Raw genomic sequence first — 24,725 nt, forward strand, 5'->3', positions numbered from 1 at the left:
TTGGCAGGCGGACTCTCAACCACTGTGCCACCAGGGAAGCCCACCATACTTATTCTTTTTTTTTTTTTTTTAATAAATTTATTTATTTTATTATTTATTTTTATTTTTTTTGGCTGCGTTGGGTCTTCGTTGCTGTGCGCGGGCTTTCTCTAGTTGCGGCAAGTGGGGACTACTCTTCATTGCGGTGCGCGGGCTTCTCATTGCGGTGGCTTCTCTTGTTGCAGAGCACGGGCTCTAGGCACATGGGCTTCAGTAGTTGTAGCATGCAGGCTCAGTAGTTGTGGCTCGTGGGCTCTAGAGCACAGGCCCAGTAATTGTGGCACACGGGCTTAGTTACTCGACGGCATGTGGGTTCTTCCCTGACCAGAGCTCGAACCCGTGTCCCTTGCATTGGCAGGCGGATTCTTAACCACTGGGACACCAGGGAAGCCCCATACTTATTCTTAATTTTTTTATTTATAATGTATTTATACTTTGTTCTGAATAAATTGCATCGCAAGCTATGTTTTCAGTGCTTTTGAGATGCAAATTACCAATTAAAATTTTACTCCCTTACATAGACTTTTAGAAGGCATCTATTTTCAAGAAAATCTCAGGGGAAAGTAATCTTACAAGTAGAGTTTAAGTAAAAAACCTTATGTAGAAAGACAATGTAAAATTTATAATCTCAAATAATAGGCAGTATTGAATGTTAACAGTTTTAGTCTTAAAACTGATTTAGCTCCCTAAGCAGAGTATATATACTATTTCTGTCGTTTTTCTTTCCTTTTGGCGAAAGCATTAGTGTTTTGTAGAGACTAGATAACCTGCTTGTTACTAGTGTTTGTAATAATAAGATTGTTAATTCATTGAGCAAACTTGTTCCATGCAGTGTTCCATGCTCTGGGAATATAGCAGTGAAGAGAGTTCTGCATGGAGCTTTTATTCTCGATGCAGGTGGTGGTGAGACAAGAATAAAGTAATCAAACATGTAGTAGTAAATAATGAATATATAATGATAAGCCCATTGGTGATCAGTGCTAGAGAGAAAAATGAAGCATGTAGGAAGAGTAGGCAGTCCTGAGGTTTGGAGCATAATGGATATTTTAAAATAGGATGTGCCTCAGAGAAGGATCTACAAGAAACTGGTAGTAGTGGTTGCTTCTAATAGGGGGACTGGGTGTCTGGCAGACAGGGTTGGAGATGAGACATACTTTCATTAATACTCTTTATTAGTGCCTTTTGAATTTTCTGTTATGTGATACATTCATAAGAATAATTTTTTTTGAAAGAGGCTACTGTGATGTTAGAGATGAGGGAGCAGAGAGCTGCCCCACTTTGCTCAGACCATTGGTCCTTTCACTGTGGCCCAGGCCTTTTTAGTCAGAAGTGGTTCTTTAATTGTATTTTCCTACTAGTAGCGTATTTTTGTTGTTGTTGTTAAAATGTTTTTAAATTTATTTTTGGCTGTGTTGGGTCTTCGTTGCTGCACACGGGCTTTTTCTAGTTGCGGTGAGTGGGGCTACTCTTCGTTGCAGTGCACGAGCTTCTCATTGCGGTGGCTTCTCATTGCATTGGCTTCTCATTGCAGAGTATGAGCTCTGGGGCGCGCGGGCTCAGTAGTTGTGGCACGTGGGCTTCAGTAGTTGTGGCTCACGGGCTCTAGAGCATAGGCTCTGTAGTTGTGGCGCACAGGCTTAGTTGCTCCGTGGCATGTGGGATCTTCCCAGACTAGGGCACGAACCAGTGTCCCCTGCCTTGGCAGGCAGATTCTTAACCACTGCACCGCTAGGGAAGCCCCTACTAATAGCATATTAAGGAAAATGACTTCCTAAGAAAGTAAGGGAGTTTTGAGTGGCAAAATGGGTAGAAGATGAAAAGCTATTATCAAATCTGATTTATTTTACATCATTAACAGGCTGTGTTTGTCTTTCTAGCATGGAAATGAAAATTGATAACTAACGTCTGGTGTGCTTCAGTTAAGTTTTTCAGAGAACTTTATTTATTTATTTATTTATTTATTTATTTATTTTTTATTTTATTTTTTATGGTATGCGGGCCTCCCTCTGCTGTGGCCTCTCCCGTTGCGGAGCACAGGCTCCGGACGCGCAGGCCCAGCGGCCATGGCCAGCATGGAAATGAAACTTGATAACTAACGTCTGGTGTGCTTCAGTTAAGTTTTTCAGAGAACTTTAAATCATTGGCATAAAAGCATTGAAGCTGAGTAGAGGTGTGATGGCCAACCCCATATGCTAGGTTGCTGCCTCTTCATTACTGCATCTGAACTACCCTACCATTGCAGGCTGAGTTGGGTATCTTTTACAAAAGCCAAAAGGACTCACAGGTCCTTGGGTTAACTACTGGACAGACCTACTAGCTCTAGGGCATTTAACAAAATTGCAAAAGATAAAAGTAACTTTATTTTTTTACCTGGATCTCTGATTCTATAAATCAAAGCAATTAACTTGTAACACTGATGCTTTTGAGGGTTAATCTTGAGTATTTTGTTGTTTTGTCCTTATTAAATGTAACTTTTTTTGACTTTAGCTTTTATACCTGTAAATTTGGCAAGTATGGTTATTAATACCTGATGAAGGTAAAGGTAGAATCAATTTGGAATCTGAATAGAAGGTATGTTATAAAAAGAATATAACAACATCAATAAAAATAATAAAGCAAAATCTTGTCTTTTAATGTTTGTTACATCCTTCTAGTCCTTGTCTGGTGCATTCGTGTTCGTATTTCCAATAGTTGTAATCATGAATTGTATCCCATTTACTTAACATTTTACAAACATTATTTTGTGTTGTTACTTTGTCTGGAAGTGGTTTCATAGTTGGTTTTAATATAAATAATTTCTGAGAATATATAGCTAGTTGTCTTCAGAGTAATGTAAAGTTGGAAAACTGGCAAAATATATTAACCTGTATCAGTAGTAATTTGGAATAAATATACTTCTCTAAAAAGTGTTCATTTTTAAAAGATTGCTTTGATCACTAATCTCCAGTTTTACAGAGTCTTTATTTGTATATAATGAGAATTTTTAAGCTTAGAAAACCATTCTTATGTTATAACTCCTTTATTTATTGAGTAGAGCTGTGTCAGAGTTATAATTAGCTGTATGGTTGAAAAACCTTGTAATTTCAAGTGTAAATATTTAAGCTTTCAAGTTAGATTCAATAACAAGAAACCAAATTACTAGAATAGTTGACTACTTCTTTGTTTGAAGCATGAAATATTCCGGCAGGCTTTCAGACTAATAGAACAGTTTCCAGAGATTGGATAAAACTGTTAGTTTATCACTAATATACCAATCTTCTAGATTACCCAGTTGTTTTCTGTGAACTTTGTCATTCAGGGACTGATCATCATCTTCTGAATTTTCTAAATTGCCTTCAGGCTTCTATCTACTATATAACATTTCTTGCTACCTAGCTCTTACTTGCAGAACTTACTCCCTTTAACTTGTAGGGTAAGAGGGAATTGAGAGGTAAAATTGAGAGGTAAAATTCGCATTAGGTCAGCAGTAGCTATGGTTCTTGAGTGGGAAGGATAAAAGAAAGCTTAACAATTGATGAGGATTTAAAAATTACCATTGATTTTAATGTAAATGACAGCATAGTCTGATAGCATGAATAATTTAATGTAACTAGGTAGAACTGATAAAGTTTTTAAACTTACAGTTTGTTCATCAAAAATATGCTTGCTTTTTAAAAATTGTTTTCCATTAATAAGTTGGAATTTGTGCTGTGTACCTTGGTAGCTGCTGTTACCAAACCAGTAGTCCCTTTGTGAGGTGTAAGATTTTTGTTCTGTGGATAGTCCCAAAGGGCTATATGAGGAAATTCTGAAATAAAGGGCCAGATTAACTTAAAAACAAAACAAAACAAAACCGAAAACAAATTACTTGGCCTACTTGGAAGGGAGTAAACAACTATGGGCTACAGTTTTTGCTTTTCTGGAATGCTAAATTTCAGCTCAGAGGAAATTCTTCATCAGAGCAATAAACCTTTGAAAATTGCTTTATAATGGAAATGCTGACAGACCATTAACTTTAGTGGTGCGGATGCACTGCTCTGACATACATAAGGTTGTCCCAAGTTGCTAAGTACAGTAAACCATGTTGGGCAGTGTACATCCCGTGGAAGCCTGTATGGGTGTATACAGTTTGTCGTGTTATGCTACCTAATAATGGAGAAGCTCAAACATATCACCTTTGACATGGAGGAGAAGTACCATTTTAGAAGGAAAGAGTGGTTTAGGCTCTGCTGATGCTGATAGCTCATTTTATATTTGCCACACTGGAAAAGGTCCAGGGTAAATTTAACATGATGCATTTAATCAACATTCCAATTACAGTGCCACTGAAGCACACCAGTGTTTTCTTACTACCAATTCATTGGAACTTCTAGGTCATAAAGTATCATTATTAGGCATATTGGAAAGTCTCAGCCCAATGGAAATGTGGATTCTGGGATTTTTCCAATTGCTTTGAAACAGTAACGGAGGCTGCTTGGATGTACATTTTCCCCATGTAAAATGAAAATTGGAATTTAAAGGGATTGATATGAAAAAGTGAGAATCCTATAATGCCCCAGGGAAGGATGAAGCAGAATGTTCACATCTAAAAGTAAAGTAAGGAAAATGATGAAGAGGGGTGGGTACTTCATAGCAGCCTGCTTAATGACTGATATCCCTGCTAATAATAAGTGTTGTGAGAATTTGTCTTGTGTTTGGCTATATTCACAGCACCTAGCACAGTACTTGGCACATAATGTGGGTGTCAGTAAATATTTATTGGATTTATTTGTATTTGTTTATTTGAAAGCTATTTGGGGCTAGATTGTCAGGCACCTTGCTAAATGTTGTGAAGGTTACTAATATAATGTGTGTGTGTCCATTTGTGTACATATACATAATATACATAATACATAGACATACATGTGCGGCTCGAATTAATCCCTAAAAGATTTCTTAAAGGGGCTTCCCTGGTGGTGCAGTGGTTGCGCGTCCGCCTGCCGATGCAGGGGAACCGGGTTCGCGCCCCGGTCCGGGAGGATCCCACGTGCCGCGGAGCGGCTGGGCCCGTGAGCCATGGCCGCTGAGCCTGCGCGTCCGGAGCCTGTGCTCCGCAACGGGAGAGGCCACAGCAGAGGGAGGCCCGCATACCACAAAAAAAAAAAAAAAAAAAAAGATTTCTTAAAGGCATTTCAGGTACAATTTGATATGCTGAGTATCATGAATTTATGCAAAGATTCAAGTGTATTTGGGCAGAATCATGTCATCTGAAATGTAAGTGTACTATAGTAAAGAGATCTGACATCATAACTAGATTATAAATAAGTCTGGTGCCCCTGTACTCTAAAATCAATGCTAATTGGACCAGACTTATTTACTCTGTTCTGTTTTATCAAAAAAGATTCCCCCCCCAGCACTTGTCTGTGGCAGTTCCCAAACTTGGCTGCCCACCTGGGTGGGCTTTTAAAAAAGCATAAGGATTGTAAGGTATTAGCCCAGAGATTTTGATCCACTAGGTCTGATTGGAGACTGGGAATATATACTGTAAAGAAATGTCCTTTCCTTGGGTGCTTACGTACAGCTAGTCTTCCCACACTGCTTCATTATGTACTTCAAAATGAGTGGTGACAATTTCCTTGGACCTTTTGGGTTCTCTGGAAACAATAACCAGCACAGTAATTAATGTCTTGGTCTTATGCTGGTGGAAGAAAAGAAATGGTAGCATATGTCATAGTGCAGGTCGTTTAGGATCAGTGTTGACTTTCTGTCTGTATATTTTACCAGAAAGCTATCATCAGGACAGTTTGGGGAAGGATATGATTTTCTTTTTTTCCTGTGGCATATTCGTAGAGTTGTAATACTAGAAGGTGCCTTAGAAATCATTTAGTTTATTCCCTTCCTTTTATCTTTGAGTTAACCTTAAAAATGGTAGGGTTTGAATCCCAGCTTTGTCTGTTATTTGTAATCTCATTCTCTGAGCCTTCATTTCTTATACTTAAAACGGGGGTAATAATACTTAACCTAGCTTATAGGTTTTTTAGGATTAAAATGCACAAAAAATGCCTACTAGCATGTATCTTGCATGTAGTAAGTGATCAACAAATGTTAGATTTTATGGCGTACCTGTTATATGATCTTTGGTATACGGAAAAGCCAAAAGAAGTAGAAAAATTATACAGAAAAGCTAAAAGAAGTAGTTGAAATTCAAGTTAAATATGCTGTATACTCATAAACAGAGTTTAAAAAAATTGTGGTTAAAAATACATATAACACAAACTTCATCTTTTTAACCATTTCAAAGTGCACAGTTTAGTGGCATTTAGTACATTCACAGCATTGAACCATCATTACTCTCTATTTCCAGGACATTTTCATCACTCCAAAAGGAAACCTGTACCCATTAAGCAGTCACTTCCTATTTCCCCCTCTTTCCAGCCCTTGGCAACCACTAATCTGTTTTCTGTCTCTGTGGATTTGCCTATTTTATATAACTTCATGTGAATGGAATCATACAGTATGTGTCCCTTTGTGTCTACTTCTTTCACTTTGTGTGTTTTTAAGGTTCATCTGTGTTCTAGCATGTATCTGCATTTCATTTCTTTTTATGGCTGAATAATAAGCCATTGTGTGGTTATATACCATAATTTGTTTATCCATTCATCAGTTGATGGACATTTGAGTTCTGAACTTTTTGGTGATTGTGAATAATGCTGCCACAAACATACATGTGCAAGTTTTTGTTTGAACACTTGTTTGCAGTTCTTTTTGGTAAATGCCTATGAATAGAATTTCTGGTTCATGTGATAATTCTATATTTATCTTAATTGAGGAACTGCCAAACTGTTTTCCACAGTGGCTGTACCATCTTACATCCTACCAGCAACGCGTGAGGGTTCCAATTTCTTCACATCCTGGCCAAAACTTTAAAAAAAATTATAGCCATCCTATTAGGTGTGAAGTGTATCCCATTATGTTTTTTGTGTTGTTGTTAGATTTTTTAAAAAATTAGTTTTAAGTGTACACCATAATGTATACATAATGTATACAGTGCAAAATGACCATCACAAGTCTAGTTAACATGTCACCTTACATAGTTACCAAAAAAAATTTTTTTTTCTTGTCATGAGAACTTTTAAGATCTACTCACTAGGCAACATTCAAATATGCAATATATTATTATTAACTATAGTTGCCATGCTGTTCATTACATCCTCATGACTTATTTATAACTGGACGTTTGTACCTTTTGCCCCTTTCACTCATTTGTCTAACTTCTGTTCTCTCACCTCTGGCAACCACCATTCTGTTCTCTTTGTCTATGAGCTCAGTTTTTGTTTTTTTAAATTCCACATGTAAGTGAGATCATATGGTATTTATCTTTTTCTCTCTGACTGACTTCACGAGCATGCCTTCAAGGTCCATCCATGTTGCAAATGGCATGATTTCATTCTTTTTTATGGCTGAATAATATATTCCATTGTATATTCTTTTTTTATTCATTCGTCCATTGATGTACACTTAAGTTGTTTCCTTATCTTGGCTGTTATAAATAGCTGCAGTGAACATGGGGGTGCATATATCTTTCTGAGTTAGCTTTTTTGTTTTCTTCAGATAAATACTTCAGAAATGAAATTGCTGGATCCTATGGTAGATCAATTTTTAATTTTATGAGGAACCTCCATAGTGGCTGCACCAATTTATATTCCCACCAACAGTGTACAAGGGTTCCTGTTTCTCCACATCCTCACAAACACGTGTTATTTGTTGTCTGTGATAATAACCATTCTAACAAGTATAAGGTAGCAACTCATTGTGGTTTTGATTTACATTTCCTTGCTGATTAGCTATGTGGAGCATTTTTTCATGTACCTGTTTCCATCTGTATGTTTTCCTTGGATAAATGTCTGTTCAGATCTTTTGCCCATTTAAAAATCAGATTTAGGGCTTCCCCAGTGGCGCAGTGGTTGAGAATCTGCCTGCCAATGGAGTGGACACGGGTTCGAGCCCTGGTCTGGGAAGATCCCACATGCCGCAGAGCAACTAAGCTCGTGTGCCACAACCACTGAGCCTGGGCTCTAGAGCTCATGAGCCACAACTGCTGAGCCCGCGTGCCACAGCTACTGAAGCCCGCACGCCTAGAGCCCGTGCTCCACAATGAGAGAAGCCACTGCAGTGAGAAGCCCACGCACCGCAACGAAGAGTAGCCCCTGCTTGCCGCAACTAGAGAAAGCCCGCGTGCAGCAATGAAGACCCAACACAGCCAAAAATAAATAAATAAATAAATTTAAAAAAAATCAGATTAAAAAAATATGAGATGTATGAGCTGTTTATATATCCCACTTGTCTATTTTTGCTTTTGTTGCGTTTGATGTCAGACTCCAAAAAATTATTGCCAAGACCTATGTCAAGGAGCTTACCACCTATGTTTTCTTCTAGGAATTTCATGGTTTCAGAATTTCCATGCAAGTCTTTAGTGATATATCCACTTTGCCCACTTGGTTGAGAATTTTTATCATAAATGGATGCTGCATTTTGTCAAATGCTTTTTCTGCATCTACTGAGGTGATCATATGATTTTTATCCTTCATTTTTTTAATATGGTGTATCACATTGATTTGCACATGTTGAACCATCCTTGCATCCCAGAATAAATCCCACTTGATCATCATGTATGATCCTTTTAATGTATGGTTGAATTTGGTTTGCTCGTGTTTTGTTGAGAATTTTTGCATCTACGTTCATCAGGGAAATTGGTGTGTAATTTTTAAAAAAAAATTATTTTTATTTTTGGGTGTGTCGGGTTTTTGTTGCTGTGCGTGGGCTTTCTCTAGTTGCAGCAAGCAGGGGCTACTCTTCGTTGCGTGCATAGGCTACTCTTCGTTGCGTGCATAGGCTTCTCATTGCGGTGGCTTCTCTTGTTGTGGAGCATGGGCTCTAGGTGCACGGGCTTCAGTAGTTGTGGCATGTGGGCTCTGGAGCACAAGCTCAATAGTTGTGGCGCATGGGCCTAGCTGCTCAGTGGCATGTAGGATCTTTCTGGGCCGGGGCTCGAACCCATGTCCCCTGCATTGGCAGGCGGATTCTTAACCACTGTGCCAACAGGGAAGCCCTGTAATTTTATTTATTGTGGCATCCTTGTCTGCTTTTGGTATTAGGGTAATGCTGGCCTTGTAAAATGAGTTTGGAAGCGTTTCCTCCTCTTAATATTTTTTGGTAAGAGTTTGAGAAGGATTGGTATTCAGTAGAATTCACCAGTGAAGCTGTCTAGTCCTGGACTTTTGTTTCTTGGGAGGTTTTTGATCACTGATTCAATTGCATTCCTAGTAATTAGTGTGTTCTTATTTTCTTTTTCTTCATGATTTAGTCTTGATAGGTTGTATGTTTCTAGGAATTTATCCATTTGTTCTAGGTTGTCAAATTTGTTGGCATCATTATGGTTTTGATTTGCATTTTGCTGACAACTTAAATGACATTAGGCATCTTTTTGATGTGATTGTTGGCCATTTGTATATCTTCTTTAGAGAAATGTCTCTTTAAGTCCTTTGCCCTGGGACTTCCTTGGTGGTCCAGTGGTTAAGAATCCGCTTTTCCAGTGCAGGGGATGTGGGTTCAATCCTCGGTTGGGGAACTAGGATCCTACTTGCCGCGGGGCAACTAAGCCCGCACACTGCAACTACTGAACCTGCGTGCTGCAGTGAAAGATCTTGCGTGCTGCAACTAAGACCCGACACAGCCAAAAAATAAGTAAATAAAATATATATTAAAAAAAAAAAAGTCCTTTGCGCACCCTCCCCCCGCCAGCCCCCGGCCGCCTTTTTTTCCCCTGGCTGCACTGCACGGCTGTGGGATCCTAGTTCCCCGACCAGGAACCTGGGCCCTTGGCAGTGAAAGTGCAGGGTCCCAACCACTGGACCGCCAGGGAATTCCCTCCTTTGCCCATTTTTAAATTGGGTTATTTGTGTTGTTGAAAGCAGAGTCTTCTGATTATAAAATTAATTTATATACTATCATTTGGATAGAGACCTTATTTGGAAATATAACAATAAGGCTTTTAAAGTAACATTTTATTGCATGTTTTATTTTTATCTATTTTTTTAGATAAATAACTCCCTTCAATTATATAGCTTAGCATGATGTCTTGCTCCCTGCATCCAGTCTATACTAGCAGATAACCAAATTTATTCCTTTCCAAATTATTACTGTTTTACCTTGATTTAAAAAAAATATTTATTTATTTATTTTGGCTGTGTCTGGTCTTAGTTGCTGTGTGAGGGCTCTTCGTTGTGGCACGTGGGCTTCTCTCTAGTTGTGTGCAGGCTCTGGAGTGCATGCGCTCAGTAGTTGCAGCGTGTGGACTTAGTTGTTGTCCACAGTATGTGGGATCTTAGTTCCGTGACCAGGGATTGAACCCTCATTGCCTGAATTGGAAGGCGGATTCTTAACCACTGGACCACCAAGGAAGTCCCTGATGTTTTTTTTTTTTTTTGATTGTTTCTTTCCTTACTTTTTTGTTAACAATTTTATTGAGGTATAATTTATCTACCATAAGATTCACCCATTGTAATTGTACAGTTTGATGATTTTTAGTAAGTTCACAGTGTTCTACCACCATTACCACATACAATTTTAGAACATTTCCATCACCCTGAAAAGTTTTCTCAGGGCTATTGGTGGTAAATTTCTTTGCCCACTTCCAGGCAACTCATCTGTTTTCTGTTTTTTTGTAGATTTGCCTTTACTTAATATTTTACATAAATGGCATCATAATATATAGAACGCTAGCTTCTTTCACTGAGATGAATATTTTCAAGGTTCATCTATGTTGTAGCATGTATCCATAGGGTGTTCCTTTTTATTACTGAATAGTAGTCCATTCTATGGATAATAACACATTTCATTTATCTGTTCATTAGTTAATGGACATTTGGCTTGTTTTTAGTCTTTGGCTGTTATGAATAATGAACATTCATGTACAAGTCTTTGTGTAGACATCCTCCTTCAATTTTTTATTTTGAAAAATTTCAACTCCACAGAAAGGTTGAGATAAGTAGTATACTGAATGTCCATATACTCTTCACCTAGATTCACTGATTGTTAACACTTGCTACCCATGCTTTCCTTCTTTCTATAAATATACCTTTTCAGAACCATTTGCAGATACCATGACAGTTTACTTCTTAAATATTTCAACATGAATCTTATAAGAATGAGGACACACATTTTCATACATAACCACAGTATCATATTAAAAAAATTAGCAAGAATTTTATATCAGCTATTTTATATACATATTAAAATTTCCCCAGTTGTTCCAAAAATGTCTTCTAGAGCTTTTTTACCCCTTTTTTCTAATCCAGGATCCAAAAGTGATTTTCTAGATTACATTCGGTTGTTGTTTTTCTTAGTCTCTTTTAATTTAGCATAGTTCCTCTTCCTCTCTGTTTTTCATGTCAGTGAGGTTTAGGCCAATTATCCCACCTTTTAGCTTTGTCTCATTGCTGTCTTATGATTTGGTTTTTTTTTTTTTTTTGGTTTGTTTTTGATTTTATATATTATTTATTTATTTATTTATTTATGGCTGCATTTAATTTAAAACGTGTGTGTGTGTGTGTTGGGTGGTAGGTTGAAGACCTTTTCTTTGCATATCTGTCAACTGATTTGAGAGCCATACACTTTTTCTTGTGTCCACCATGCAAATAATACATCATCTGCGATAGCGTAGCATATGCCTTCTGGAACTGGCTTTCTGGGCTGGGACCGTCACTCTACTTCTTACTAGCATGTGAACTTAGGCAAGTTACTTAACTTTTCTGTGCCTCAGTTTCCTCATGTGAAAAATGCTGACGATAAAAGCAATGTGTTAGTAATTGTAAAACATACACTAGTGTGAAATGGTTAACTCATTTAAAATATCTTGCTGGTGACTGGCACATGAATGCCTAAATAAATGTTTGCTAGTTAATTGACATCCAGTTTTGGTCTCATTAATGGGGTAAGAATCTAAAGACATTTATGAAGCAATTTGAGGGCACTCTTTAGATTTTTATGATTTGTTCCTTAGTCTTTAAGTTGTCTTGCTCATGCCTAATCTGGCAGCATCGTTTTTTTTTTTTTTTAAATAGCAACCTGTCTTTTAATCAATTCAAAGTATTCAACATAGATTTCATAGAAATAATGCTTTCTTGTTGCACTTACTCATTTAGATAGTAACTAAACTATGTGATCACAGCCACAAGTAAAATAGGTGTAATTGTAAGGCATAGACAGATTTCGGGGAAAAAATAACTGGTTCTGCAGAAACATTCAGCTCAAATGACAGGAGTGGAAATAAACCTCTATATTGGGAAACAGCTCTGCTGGCTGAGAGAGCATTTGGCACACTAACATTGGGCATGTTAGTCTGTTTTATGGAGGGTCTTAAGAGCACAGGTTAATATAGCCAGTTGAGTGGAGTCTTGTCAAGAAAACTGCTGTATTCTTTGAAGAAGATGCTGCTGCTGCAGACTCACCATTTTAGGGCATCTACTGTAGGTTATTTCTTATGGGTCTGTTTTCTGCCAGTTTACAGCTTTTCATCTTGGTTTTCTTGTGATGGTTTAGGTAGCATGTTTGTGAGAGGTGGCAAAGTTGTATGGCCAGGAAGATAGACTGACACATGATTACCAAGTTCTTCTTAGAACAATTCAGCCATGCCTCAGCACAGGTCCTCAGCATTGGGAGGGGAGCTGTGCACTCTTAAGTTGAATTCTGTCAGATGGGTCCTGAGCTTCTGATATTTCCAGCAGAGTCTTAGATGGTGGGTGGTACACAGAATATGCTCACTAAGTTTGTGAATGGCATCAAGTTGGGTGGCATAGGTGGCTCAATAGACAACTGGATTAAAATTCAGAATATCTGATGTTTTAGAAAAGTTGGTGAATATACATAATATGGCATTCAACAGGATTAAGATAAGATAATTTTCTTAAGGAAAGTAAATAGCTGTGGAAATTCAGTGTGGATGTAGGATTGGGTTTATACCAGTGGTAGTACAAAACAGTCCCAAGGTGATAAGAAAACTAGTTAATAAATAAGAGTCATGATGTCTTTGCATTTAAAACCATTGATAACAAGTCATATAATTGGAATGGCACTTAAAGAAATCATAGGGCCATTCCTTCACCATATTTAGTATTTGTCACAGTGTAAGCATTAAATGAAGATCTCAGGAAAATGTTCCAGAGTGAGAAGACTGAAAAATTAGGAAACAGTCCCCATCAGAAGGTTTTAGTAGATATATAGCCTAGAAATAATGGAGAGTTTAGTAATTCTCTTATTAGGTTATATATGATTGTGTTATTGTATGATCATAGATTCATAGAGTGTCAGAGGTCAGTGGTTTAAGTAACTCATTTTTTTTTTTTAACATCTTTATTGGAGTGTAATTGCTTTACATTGGTGTGTTAGTTTCTGCTTTACAACGAAGTGAATCAGTTATACATATACATATGTTCCCGTATCTCTTCCCTCTTGCGTCTCCCTCCCTCCCACCCTCCCTATCCCACCCCTCTGGGTGGTTACAAACCACCTAGCTGATCTCCCTGTGCCATGCAGCTGCTTCCCACTAGCTATCCACCCTACGTTTGGTAGTGTATATATGTCCATGCCACTGGGTGAGAAAACACAAACCTGAGGTCACACATTCAGGACAGGCACTTTCCTCTCAGGTCACTGTTCTTACCACTTACCCCTGTGGCAGCCTGTGTTTTTATTCTGATGACAAGATTATTAAGGCATTTACAATAGTAGGAAGGTTATAAAGTAAGACATTAGATATTAATGATTTTGAGGTTTGGGAGGCAGTGAAACATGACACACAAAGAAGCAGTGGAATCTCTTGTGGTCATAGAACAGGGATACTTTATCTTATTGAGGCAGAGACAGAAAAGATGTACTCTTGAGTTTCCTTCTAACTCTTTCTCTTTTTCTGCTGGGGGTTATAACTGCTCAGGTTGATTACATGGAGAATTTTCTTTTGCAGACTTTAGGCAATCTTGTATTTTGTGGTGAATGACTAAAATAGTCAGGAAATGGAAATTTTAAACTTTGAACTTTCTTCCTTTTCACTGAGCATTGGACTGGGAATAAGGAGAGCAGTTTCTCTTCTGCTGTCACCTTTCATACATTTCTCATCTAGATTCATGGTAGGTGTGATCTCAACCCTTTCACCTACCCCAACCGCCACTCCCCTGCCCCAAGAATATCCTGGTAGGCTGATGTAATATATGAAATGTTTAGAATTTGAACAAAATAAAAGGTGCTTTTGAAGTACAGAAGACATTTTTTTGATGTCGGTGACAGTAACTGCACATTAAACATTTTTTGTGTTTGTATATTGCTGGATATTACTGTATCTTCCTCCATATTTAGTGGATACTCTTGGTGCCTGAGTCTTAACTGAATGACATGAACTGAAATGTTACATCTTGTAGATATCTTTTTACCTGGATGTTTTCCAGCTGTTAGAAGCACCTTATGCTTTTCTTTCTTAGCTGTACAGTACCTCTGTTAGCCTGTTTAACCTTGCAGCTTGAACCCTTGTAACTATCATCTCCCAGGTTTATGTCTCATTTTCTGGAAAAGAAAGATCTAATAATAATGTGTTAGGTTTACTTTTCATCTTTTATTAAAATTTACCCCATGTTTGATCTGATTTTCCTTAAATATGGATAAGTGAATGCCTCTATTTGCAAGCCTAAATTGTCTTAATAATAAGAGTAGATAAATGCACACTTCACCAGGATGAAGCAGAAATATTTGTCACTTGGGTAGGACAGGTACATATATAATTCTTCAGTAGTTTTTAGGAAATGATGGTTGCAAAGATGATGGAAAATGCAAGGCTCAGTAGTTTTTCTTAGAAGAAGTGGTTCTTTTGTATAATTATTAACCCATTATAGAAGTTTCATAGCCAGTTAATTATTTTGATCACTATTCAGGTGAAAACACTCTGACTTCCATAAATGTAGTGTCTCCTAACCCTCACCTATTTGCAGCAGCACCATGGCTAGCCAGGAGAAAAATAAGGACAGGGAATACCTCACTGCTCTCTCTCTCTTAAATTTTCTGTTCTCTATTTAATTCTCAGGTATTTGTTCCTATACCAAATGGTTGGGAAATCTTCTGTGTATTGTTTTCAGAGCAACACAAAGAATTCCTTTTGTGATGAACCAGTAATAGTACCTAATGTGGTGTAGAATTTTAAAAATTGTTTTTTGTACCAATAATACTTTATTGAGCTATAATTTATATACAGTAAAATTCACAATCTTATGTGTATAATATAGTGAATTTCGACAAATATATACACTTATGTAGTCACCACCAGATCAAGATACAGAGCATTTGCATCACTCCAGAAAGTACACTCCTTTGATTTACAGTTCTAAAAAACTTCTAATAAAATGGATAGGAATAACTTAAGGGAGAAGTTTAATAATCAACAAGGGAGAAGTTTAATAATCAACTCGTATGCAGTTTCTTTAGATAACTGGACAGCAGTGAGCTTAGTCTTCTTTTTTCCCCTGCTGTTTTCTCTACTACAAAAGTGAATTCTGCTGAGCATTATTTTCCTCTAATACAGGGTTTGAATTTCCTAAAATATTACGTATATTTGAAAATGAAGAGATCCAGATATAAGGCATTTCTCCATCTTCTCAATAAGAAAAAGAAGGGTTTTGGTCAACATAAATATAGAAATTTTTAGGGGTGTAGGTGCAGTAATTAAAATGTTAAATAGTTAATTATAATAATTGCATATATATATTTAGAAAATCTTTTCTTTAACTCTTTCATTTTGAGATAATTTAGATTTACATGCAATTGTAAAAAAAGAGTAATACAGAGAGATCTCCTATATTCTTCTCTCAGTTTACCCCAGTAGTAATTGCACATGCATATTTAAGAATAAGTTATACTATCAAATTCCGTGTATTTGAATTTATTCCTAATACATATTTAAAAATATTGCTTTCCCACAGTCATTTTATGAAACATTTATTTGAATGCTCCACATCTTCACAGCCATGAATGTCTTTAATATTTATTTACTGAAACCACATTTAAAGGTATTGGCCCAGTTTTTCAGTTATTTACTTCCTTACAAGTTGTTTGAGATATAGAGCATTTAAAAAATCTGTTAATGTTGCTCTCTGTAAGTTTTATCTGAAGCCACAAGAATTCATTCATATAACGTTAGGAGAATTGCCATCATTTTGATGTTATTTGTGATCTTCCTAACTTTCCAAGGTTTTTTATTGCATTTCTTTCTAAATGATCTTCAGAGGCCTTTTTCAGGTGGCAGCTACCTCTTGTAATTGTGACATCACACTCCGGGAATAAGTATTTAATCTGTGTTTAAATCTGTATTTTACTCCCTTTGAAACTTGTTTGGTGTAATAACTTTGACAAAGCATCCAGCGCTAGTGTTGTGTGATGTTTTTCCAGACTTCAGTGTTTATGCCCAGAGATGAGAACTTCACTGTCTTGCCCCTTTCACAGACTCTGACTGGATGGACGTCCCTGGGAGTTTGATTCCATTGGTAGGGTCTTACTCTTTTGGAATCCCAAATGCCATTCCCCTGGGCAGGAATGCTCACTTGGAGTTTTCACTTCAAGGTTTTTGGGAAGCTTTTTCTTTTTTTTCTTTCTCCCCTGTTTGTATTTAATATAAAATTATTGGTGCCTACTTCAAAAGTAAGGATTTACTTGTAAAGCAATTCCTGCTTCTTGAAGGATAATTTTAGGGAAGAAAACCTTTCCTTATGTTTGGGCATATATGGTAAGACAGCTGCAGCCAATGTATACAGTATGTGTTAGAATCGATAGGGTCATTAAGTTTCTCTTATGTGGAAAAATTATTTGCCATTTTTATTCAGTTCATTGTATTTTTTTCTCCTGCATTTCTACAAAGGATTTACGTTCTAATATTTATTCTCCTTTTTATCAGTTTATTGATGGCCATGCCTCATCTTGTTTTAATCGTTAGGTAGTGCTGGGCTAACCTTTTAGTAATGTGTACAGGGCCACAGATGATAATGTGACTTGTTTTACATCTGTGTATCTTTTTAGTGCAGGGACTTAAAACACAGAAAACCAGAGGTGTATGCTATGTCCTTCCTGTCCTTGAATTTGGGTATAAAATGTTAAGACATGGTTCATTACAGTACCCTACGTGGAATCTAAATTATTACAGTGAAATTAGCTTTTAAAGTAGCATGACCCATATTGCTTACATTCTAGCAACTAATCCCCCTTAATAACAACTCCATCTTTTCCTTTGTAATATTCCCTTAAAAAGAAAACTTTGCAGATATTGTCTGAATGATTTAGAGTGATGTATAACAATTCAGACAGGCTGGATGCACTGTTGAAAGCCTCCTTTGTCATTGCCTGCTAGGATGTCATCTGTTTGAACTGGCCTTTTTCTTGTTTGCCTGGGGTGAGCAAAGAGTGATGATTTAGTAGAGTTGTTTGGTGCTTTCTAGCTGTTGTAGGAAGTTAAGACTTTCTGGCTTAATGTGTATGAGGTGGCACGCGGATTGTTACTAGTCTTTAATCATCTAATCTTACTTCTAAGGTGACTGAAATGGTTTTTAGAGTGGAGGAGGCATTGTGGTTTGTTTATTCCTTCTCTCCTTTGCATGTATATGTACATCCCTGCCCACCTCCCCTCTCCTTCCTCTGGATTATTTTGAATTAGAAAATGTGACTCGTTGGTTTTTACAGATTGGTTTTCTTCATTAAGAAGGAAATCCCTGTGTAGTCTAGGTTTTTAAAAATGTTATGATCCATGCCTTACCTAGAGAAATTTAGGGTGGAATGGCTTGGCATAGTTATGTACTGGTACTTTTGTTTTTCCTTTTGACTCTTCTTTATTTTTTTGTGCCTCAGTTTCTTCCTCACTGATATGGTGATAGGGTTGTTTTCTATTTCCATATTTGTATTAAAATATTTTGGGGGGGGACCTGGCATGTATGCATTTTTCTGAGTGGTGAGAGTTAGTAGTGTTGTATGAATGTCAAGAAAATGCTGTAAATAAAATGTTTTTAGAATTCTCAGAAATTAGGAATGTTCTTTTAATTCCTTGAGACAAACTAGCTGGAAGATTAATTTATTTTTCATTAAAAAAATTAATATCCTTCAGAATTAGAATTTTTTTAATTTCAGAGGAAAACACATGATTAAAGCAGGGTAACCATTTCTCCCATTAAACAAAGATTTGAAATTAGTTATTTACTTAATGTTGGTGGGAGTGTATTGAAAAAAAAATACTTTCAGATTTTTTTTTTTTTTTTTTTTTAAATTTTTGGCTGCGTTGGGTCTTCATTGCTGCACGCGGGCTTTTCTCTAGTTGCAGAGAGCGGGGGCTACTCTTCATTGCGGTGCACAGGCTTCTCATTGTGGTGGCTTCTCTTGTTGCGGAGCACAGGCTCTAGGTGCACGGGCTTCAGTAGTTGTGGCACGCGGGCTCAGTAGTTGTGGCACACGGGCTTAGTTGCTCCGCGGCATGTGGGATCTTCCTGGACCAGGGATCGAACCCGTGTCCCCTGCATTGGCAGGCGGATTCTTAACCACTGCGCCACCAGGGAAGCCCCTTTCAGATGCTTTTGATGAGAGCGTAAATTGGTAGAACTCATCTGGGAAGTAATTTGGCAGTATTTACCAAATCATAATTTTTCATCTCAGTAATTCTCCTTTTCAGAGTCAGTTTTAAAGAAAGTTATCCAGCCAAAGATCTATGACCAAAGACTTATGTCCAAAAATGCTCATTCTAGCAATATTTATAATAGAAAAAATCTGGGGAAAAGGTTAAATATTCAACAGTAAGAGAGTGACTGTAGTGTTAGTATGTAATGGACTATTAACAGAGCAACAAGAATATTTTTGGAGAATATTTAATGATATGGGAAATATCACTAAACATAAATATAAAATGAAAAATGAAATTTACATATTTTTATTATATATTTTTGGTGAATTATTTGATATATACAAAAGAAAATATGCAACGTGTATGTTATAAAGCATACATGTGAACATACTACACAACTTTACCAGTACTGTTAATATAATAAATTCTTTTTTTTTTAACATCTTTATTGGAGTATAATTGCTTTACAGTGGTGTGTTAGTTTCTGCTCTACAACAAAGTGAATCAAATAAATTCTTATTACATATATCCATAAAGACAAAAAGGCATTATTTCAGAATGTTAACAATTTTTATGTTTGGAGGAAAGATTATGAGTGATCTTTGGCTTTTGCTTAAATGCTTCTGTTCTTTTTCTAAATTTTGTACAAGGGACATGTATTTTCAAAACCAGAAAATATCACTAAACATTATTTATTGAAAGAAGAAAAGAATTTAAGCTGGATTCTTTGCATCTCCATCTCATGGGAAAGAAAATTCTGAAAGTGTCTGCCACCTGTTATCTCCTGAGTGACAAATCATGGCCAGGTACACAGGGTGGCATTATCTACCATTTATAGGTATTGCAGAGTGACAGAGCTCCTGAGAGATGACAGGCTGACAGCTACAGGAATTGTGGATGCCCTGTCTTCTAGGAGGTGTTTGAATGACCTTTACAAAATATATATTAAAAATTTACTTAGAATTTTCATGGTTCATGCCTTCAAGAGAGGATTCATTTCTTCACTTAACAAGTATTTATCGGGTGCCTGTTACGTACCAAATGAGGGTCCAAGAGGGTATTTGCTCTTATGATAGTTACATTCTGGCGTTGAAGGATAGTCAACAAGCAAACAGGCCAGTGGTGAGGTATCAAAGAATGAGGTGTTGTGAACAGGAAGATGAGTGATTTAAATTGGGTTGTCAGGTGAAACCTACTGAGGAGGTTCGAACTAGGACCTGAGTGACAAGAAAGAGCCTGTCCTACAATGATTTAAGAGTAGAGGGAACAGCATGGGCAAGAGCTCTGCAGTGCGTTCTAGAAACAGATAAAAAGGTGAGTATAGTTGAAGTGTGGTACGTGAGAGGAGCAAGACAGATCATGAGGGGACTTAAGGCTTTAGTTAACAAGTTTGACTTTCATACTAAGTGCAATAGGAGGGCTTCCCTGGCGGCGCATTGGTTAAGAATCTGCCTGCCAATGCAGGCGACACAGGTTTGAGCCCTTGTCCAGGAAGGTCCCACATGCTGGGGAGCAACAAGCCCGTGCTCTGCAACAAGAAAAGCCACCACAATGAGAAGCCTGCACACTGCAATGAAGAGTAATCCCTGCTCGCTGCAACTAGAGAAAGCTCGAGTGCAGCAATGAAGACCCAATGCAACCAAAAACAAACAAACAAAAAAAACCAACTAAAATATAAATGCAATAGGAAATTGGCATTAAGAAAGAAAATAGCATGATATAACTTAAAAAAAAAGATTACTCCGGCTGCTGTGTGGAAAATTGTTCCCAAGGGTCAAGTATGGGAGTGGGAAGACCTGTAAAACGTCATTTACAGTAGAAGCATTGGCAAAGGAGAGAAGTAGATAGATTTAGGTCTATCTGAAAATAGAGCCAATGGGTCTTGCTCAGTACTGTGTATGAGAGACTGCAGGAAACAGGGAAATCAAGGTTGGTGTTTTGGATTTTGACTTGAGCAACTTGGAGGAAGCTGTTTGCTATTTATAAAGGTGGACAAAATGGGTCAGCGGGTTTTGGGGGAATATTGAATGTTCTAGTTTGAAATGTTGTGACTGAGCTGCATGTAAAGATGTCACATGGGCAGTTAGATGTATGAGTTTGGAGCAAGGTGAAGAGGTTTGGGATGAAGGTAAACATTTGTGAGTCTTTAGTGTATGGATATAGTATTTAAAGCCATGGGACTGTGTGATATCACTAAGTTGGAAGTAGGGATAATGAGGACCCAAGTCCTGGACCTCCAATTATAAGGCCTTGACAGTGGAGGAGGAGCCAGCAAAGGTGGCTAAGAGGGAGTTGTTATGTGGGAGGAAAATGAGGTGGAGGGTAGGGGTAGATTTGATCTGGGACCTGAGTGACAAGGCAAAACTAGAGAGTTTCAGGAAGGATGGATCTAGTTGAATGGTGCTGAGAGAGAGGGAGTAAGATGAGATCAGGGTCATAACCCTGTGTATCAGTTTTCTGGGGCTGCAAATTACCACAAATTTGATGGCTTAAAACAACAGAAATATATTCTCTTAAGTTTCTGGAGCCTAGAAGCCCCAAATCTGGCAGAACTGCCTTCCCTCCAGGGGGCTTTAGGGAAAAATCCGTTCCTTGCCTCTTTCTACTTCCAGTGGCTGCTCCAGTATTCCTGGGTTTGTGACCACATTCCTCCAGTCTCTACCTCCATTTCCACATTGCCTTCTCTCTGTGTTTTTCCAAACTTTCTTTTCCTCTCACAAAAACACTTGTAATGCCATTTAGGACCCACCTCAATAATAGAGTAAGCTCAAAATCTTTAGCTTAATTTTTCTGCAAAGACCTTTTCCCCAAATAAGATAAATTCCAGGAATTGCAAATTTCAGGGATTAGGATATGATACTTTTGGGCAGCTATTATTCAACCTACTAAACCTTGGTTTTAGAAACATGGTAGCCATTGGATATCTCAATAAGAGCAGTTTCTCTGGAGCATTGGAGACATAAGAGAATCATATCTACCTTTCATGCTTGCAGCCACATAGAGAACTCTATTTAGTCTACCTCAAGACTGTGCAAGTTGATCACACTGCGTTTTTTGGTGGTTGTACGCCTGTGGTTAGCTTCAAGTTTTACATGTTGAACATGAAAAAGGAGCAAAGTTCTCAGAAGCCTCTGCCATTTTTTTCACGTTCAGTGTTGCTGACGTATGTGATCCAAGTTGGCGTTACCAGTAGCTGTTACTTCTATATCCCAAATCTGGTTCTTTCAGATTTTAGACGACATCTCTGTTTTGATTAACAATATCAATATCTGTATTATTTCTTTTGTAACCTGATTGATAACTGTGTTGCTGAAAAGTTCTTACTCAGAAAGTAGAATAGATGTCATCTAGGTAATATATAGGTATAGCGGGCATTTAAAATACATCAACCATCTGAAGAGAGATAATGGCAAGTCGAAAAAATTGCTATTGTATTCTGCTGTTTTTTTCTTACCAGCTTTGTGAAACACAGATGTTAAAACTGGCACACTTGGTGCTCAGCCGCCCTCAGTAATTCTCTGCAGGCTGTCCATGATTCCTGCTGGATCATGGGGAGCAGCGGAGGATAAACAAGTTATCTCTGGCTCTCTGTGGCACTGCATGGGCAAGAGATAGCGACCACATAAGGAAGAGGCCTTCCTCCCTGGGGGTAGTTCTAGCAACAAAGGAATTCCTTCATCCCCATTTCTTCCTGGAGTTGGAACTGAAATGACTGGCAGCCTTGGGTCACTTCCCTGTGTATATATATGTGTATTTGGAGGGTTGGGCAGTAGTTGTGCTTCCTCCAGATTAAACGCTTTACTTTTTCCAGGTGCTGCCTTGATTACCATAGATTAAATCTTGGTTGTGGGACCATTCTCCCAAACCACCAGAGTGTGTTCATCTCAACTTCTGTATTGAGGCAGAGGCCCTAGTTTGGCATGGTGAAAAGAACACAGGCTTTGGAATTAGACCAGGTTCATCTACTTACTAGTTCTGTAACTTTGGCAAGTTATATACCCTCTTGGAGACTCAGTTTCCTCATTGGTAAAATGGGGTCGAAGGCATGTACTATTATGCTTACCACGTGGTAGGCTTGTAATAAATGTTAGATGCCACTGTTAATACATCTCTTTGTCTGTTTTTTTCATTTTTATTCATTTTGTTGATACTTAAATTTCCTTACTGCCTTTGATGTCTTTATATTAAGCAGAGTCCTAAAGAAAGATCCACCTGTTAACATAGCATCTCTTTTGGGAAAGAGAACTAGTGACCCCTTCCTGCCTCCTCTCCCATCCCCCCTCCTCATTTTATCACCCTATGACAATTACTGACAGTTAGATCTTGGGTCCCAGTACGTTGGAAGACAATCATAGTCATCAGGGAATACTTCCCGAGGGAGGCTTTCATTAATTGTTAAATTTACTGTGGAGGGCAGAAGATTGTTGCCATATTCCATGTGTAGGAGTGGCTCTGGGAAGACTCAGATGTTGGGAGGGGAGTTGCTGAGGAATGAAGCTGTAGATAGGTCAGTTTACTCAAGAAAGAGTATTCTAGGAGGCTTTTGTAGTTAAGGTGGCCTTTGGAGTTAGCTCAGACCTTAGGTCAGATACCTCTGCAGTTAGTTCCCTAGCTGTGTGACCGTGGGCAAGCTGCTCACCTGTTAAATGGGGATGACTGTATGTCCTTGATTTCGAAGACCACTCAATTTAATAACACCTTGGAAGGAGGTGGTGGAAACATTTCCTCATTAAATTATTCATCACTTGTAGCCAGTGGTATGATATTTCCTGGTTGTAGAAATGTTTATGTGATTTTTTTAAAAGGTGTATTTTAGAAACAAAGCAATCTGGTAATGCCCAGTCTCAGGGATGTTGGGAAGATTAATAAGGTAATGTACGTTAAGTGCCCATCTAAGTTAGTACTCAGTGAATTGTAGTTATTATTAACAGATGAAAGGACATGAAAAATAATTTGATTGGGAACATCTGAAGAAAGAATTTTAAATGGCAAGGTCATAATATGACCAGGATCTGAAATTGGACTAGAATGAGGGGAAAGAGGACAAAAGGTGAAGTAATGTTATAGAGGTAACTGAGAGTGTAAATAAGGAGCAAGTTTTACCTCTTTACAGGCAGAATTTTCCCTTTTTAAGTGATGAGTCTGTGGTATATGTTCTAATGTAAACAGAGGGAGTGTGGCAGTCATGTGGGATAAATTCACTCCTCTCTTATCTTCTGGGCATATTACAGTATTCCTGAACTTGCCCTGTATAAGCTGCTAGTCACAAAAAATAAAGCATTGACTAACTCACAGATAACAAACAAAACATTTTATTTTTGTTGTTTTGTTTTTGTTTTGTTGTGGGGGAGGGTGGCTGGCTGGTTAGGGACTTCTCATTAGTTTATTAGTTCAGTTGCCTGGCCAGAAAATTCTTTGCCTATGTTTCAAACATCTTTATGTTTTGATTAGAGTGATAACTGAATTTTTAGCTCTTCTTTCTTTTCTTTCTTTCTTTTTGCCCCAGGTCCAGCAAGACTATGAACCTCTGTTCCAAATGCTTTGCTGGTAAGTGCAGAAAAAGGGTTTTAAATTTATTTTTAATTTTCTTCTTTTGGTTGTTTTTAAGACTGTCTAAATTATTTTAAGACTGTCTACCCTTTTTTGGGTTTATGCATGGGGTTTTATTTGCTTGTGTGTGAAAGCAGTTTTTCGTCACTAAGTTGCTTCATATACTTGCCTAGGACTGTTGAAACAGTCTTCCCTGAGTGAAATGATATCTTGTGTGTACTTGTACCAAACAAACTTTCCTCAGTTTACAGTTGTTGGCATATAGTGGAATTGTAAACACTTGTGTTGTAGGAGGGTAAAATATATATGTTCATCTCTGATCTTGATTTGAATGATTAATGGTGAGTGTTGCTTTTACCAATGAGAATACAAGAGAAAGAATATTTTCATGTTGGAGTCAGGAAGAGAATAATGCTGAATTAGGCTTTCTAAACCAATCCCTCAATGAAATCACCTTGGGTAAGTCACTTAATCTCTTTGGACATTA

The 24,725-nt window shown here is 37.7% G+C and overlaps 1 protein-coding gene across 2 annotated transcripts in view; it reads left to right on the plus strand.

Annotated features, from left to right (window-relative positions):
• Window positions 1-24,725, plus strand: part of ZFAND3 (zinc finger AN1-type containing 3) — a 335,919-nt gene that overhangs the window by 91,707 nt on the left and 219,487 nt on the right. For both annotated transcript variants that reach the window (XM_024122138.3, XM_028479770.2), the window contains one exon: window positions 24,195-24,235. In XM_024122138.3, the coding sequence (XP_023977906.1) occupies window positions 24,195-24,235 (41 nt within the window). The remainder of the gene's footprint in view (window positions 1-24,194; window positions 24,236-24,725) is intronic.

The sequence above is a fragment of the Physeter macrocephalus genome, chromosome 18, assembly GCF_002837175.3.
Source record: "Physeter macrocephalus isolate SW-GA chromosome 18, ASM283717v5, whole genome shotgun sequence".
In the NCBI taxonomy this organism is placed as follows: Eukaryota; Metazoa; Chordata; class Mammalia; order Artiodactyla; family Physeteridae; genus Physeter; species Physeter macrocephalus.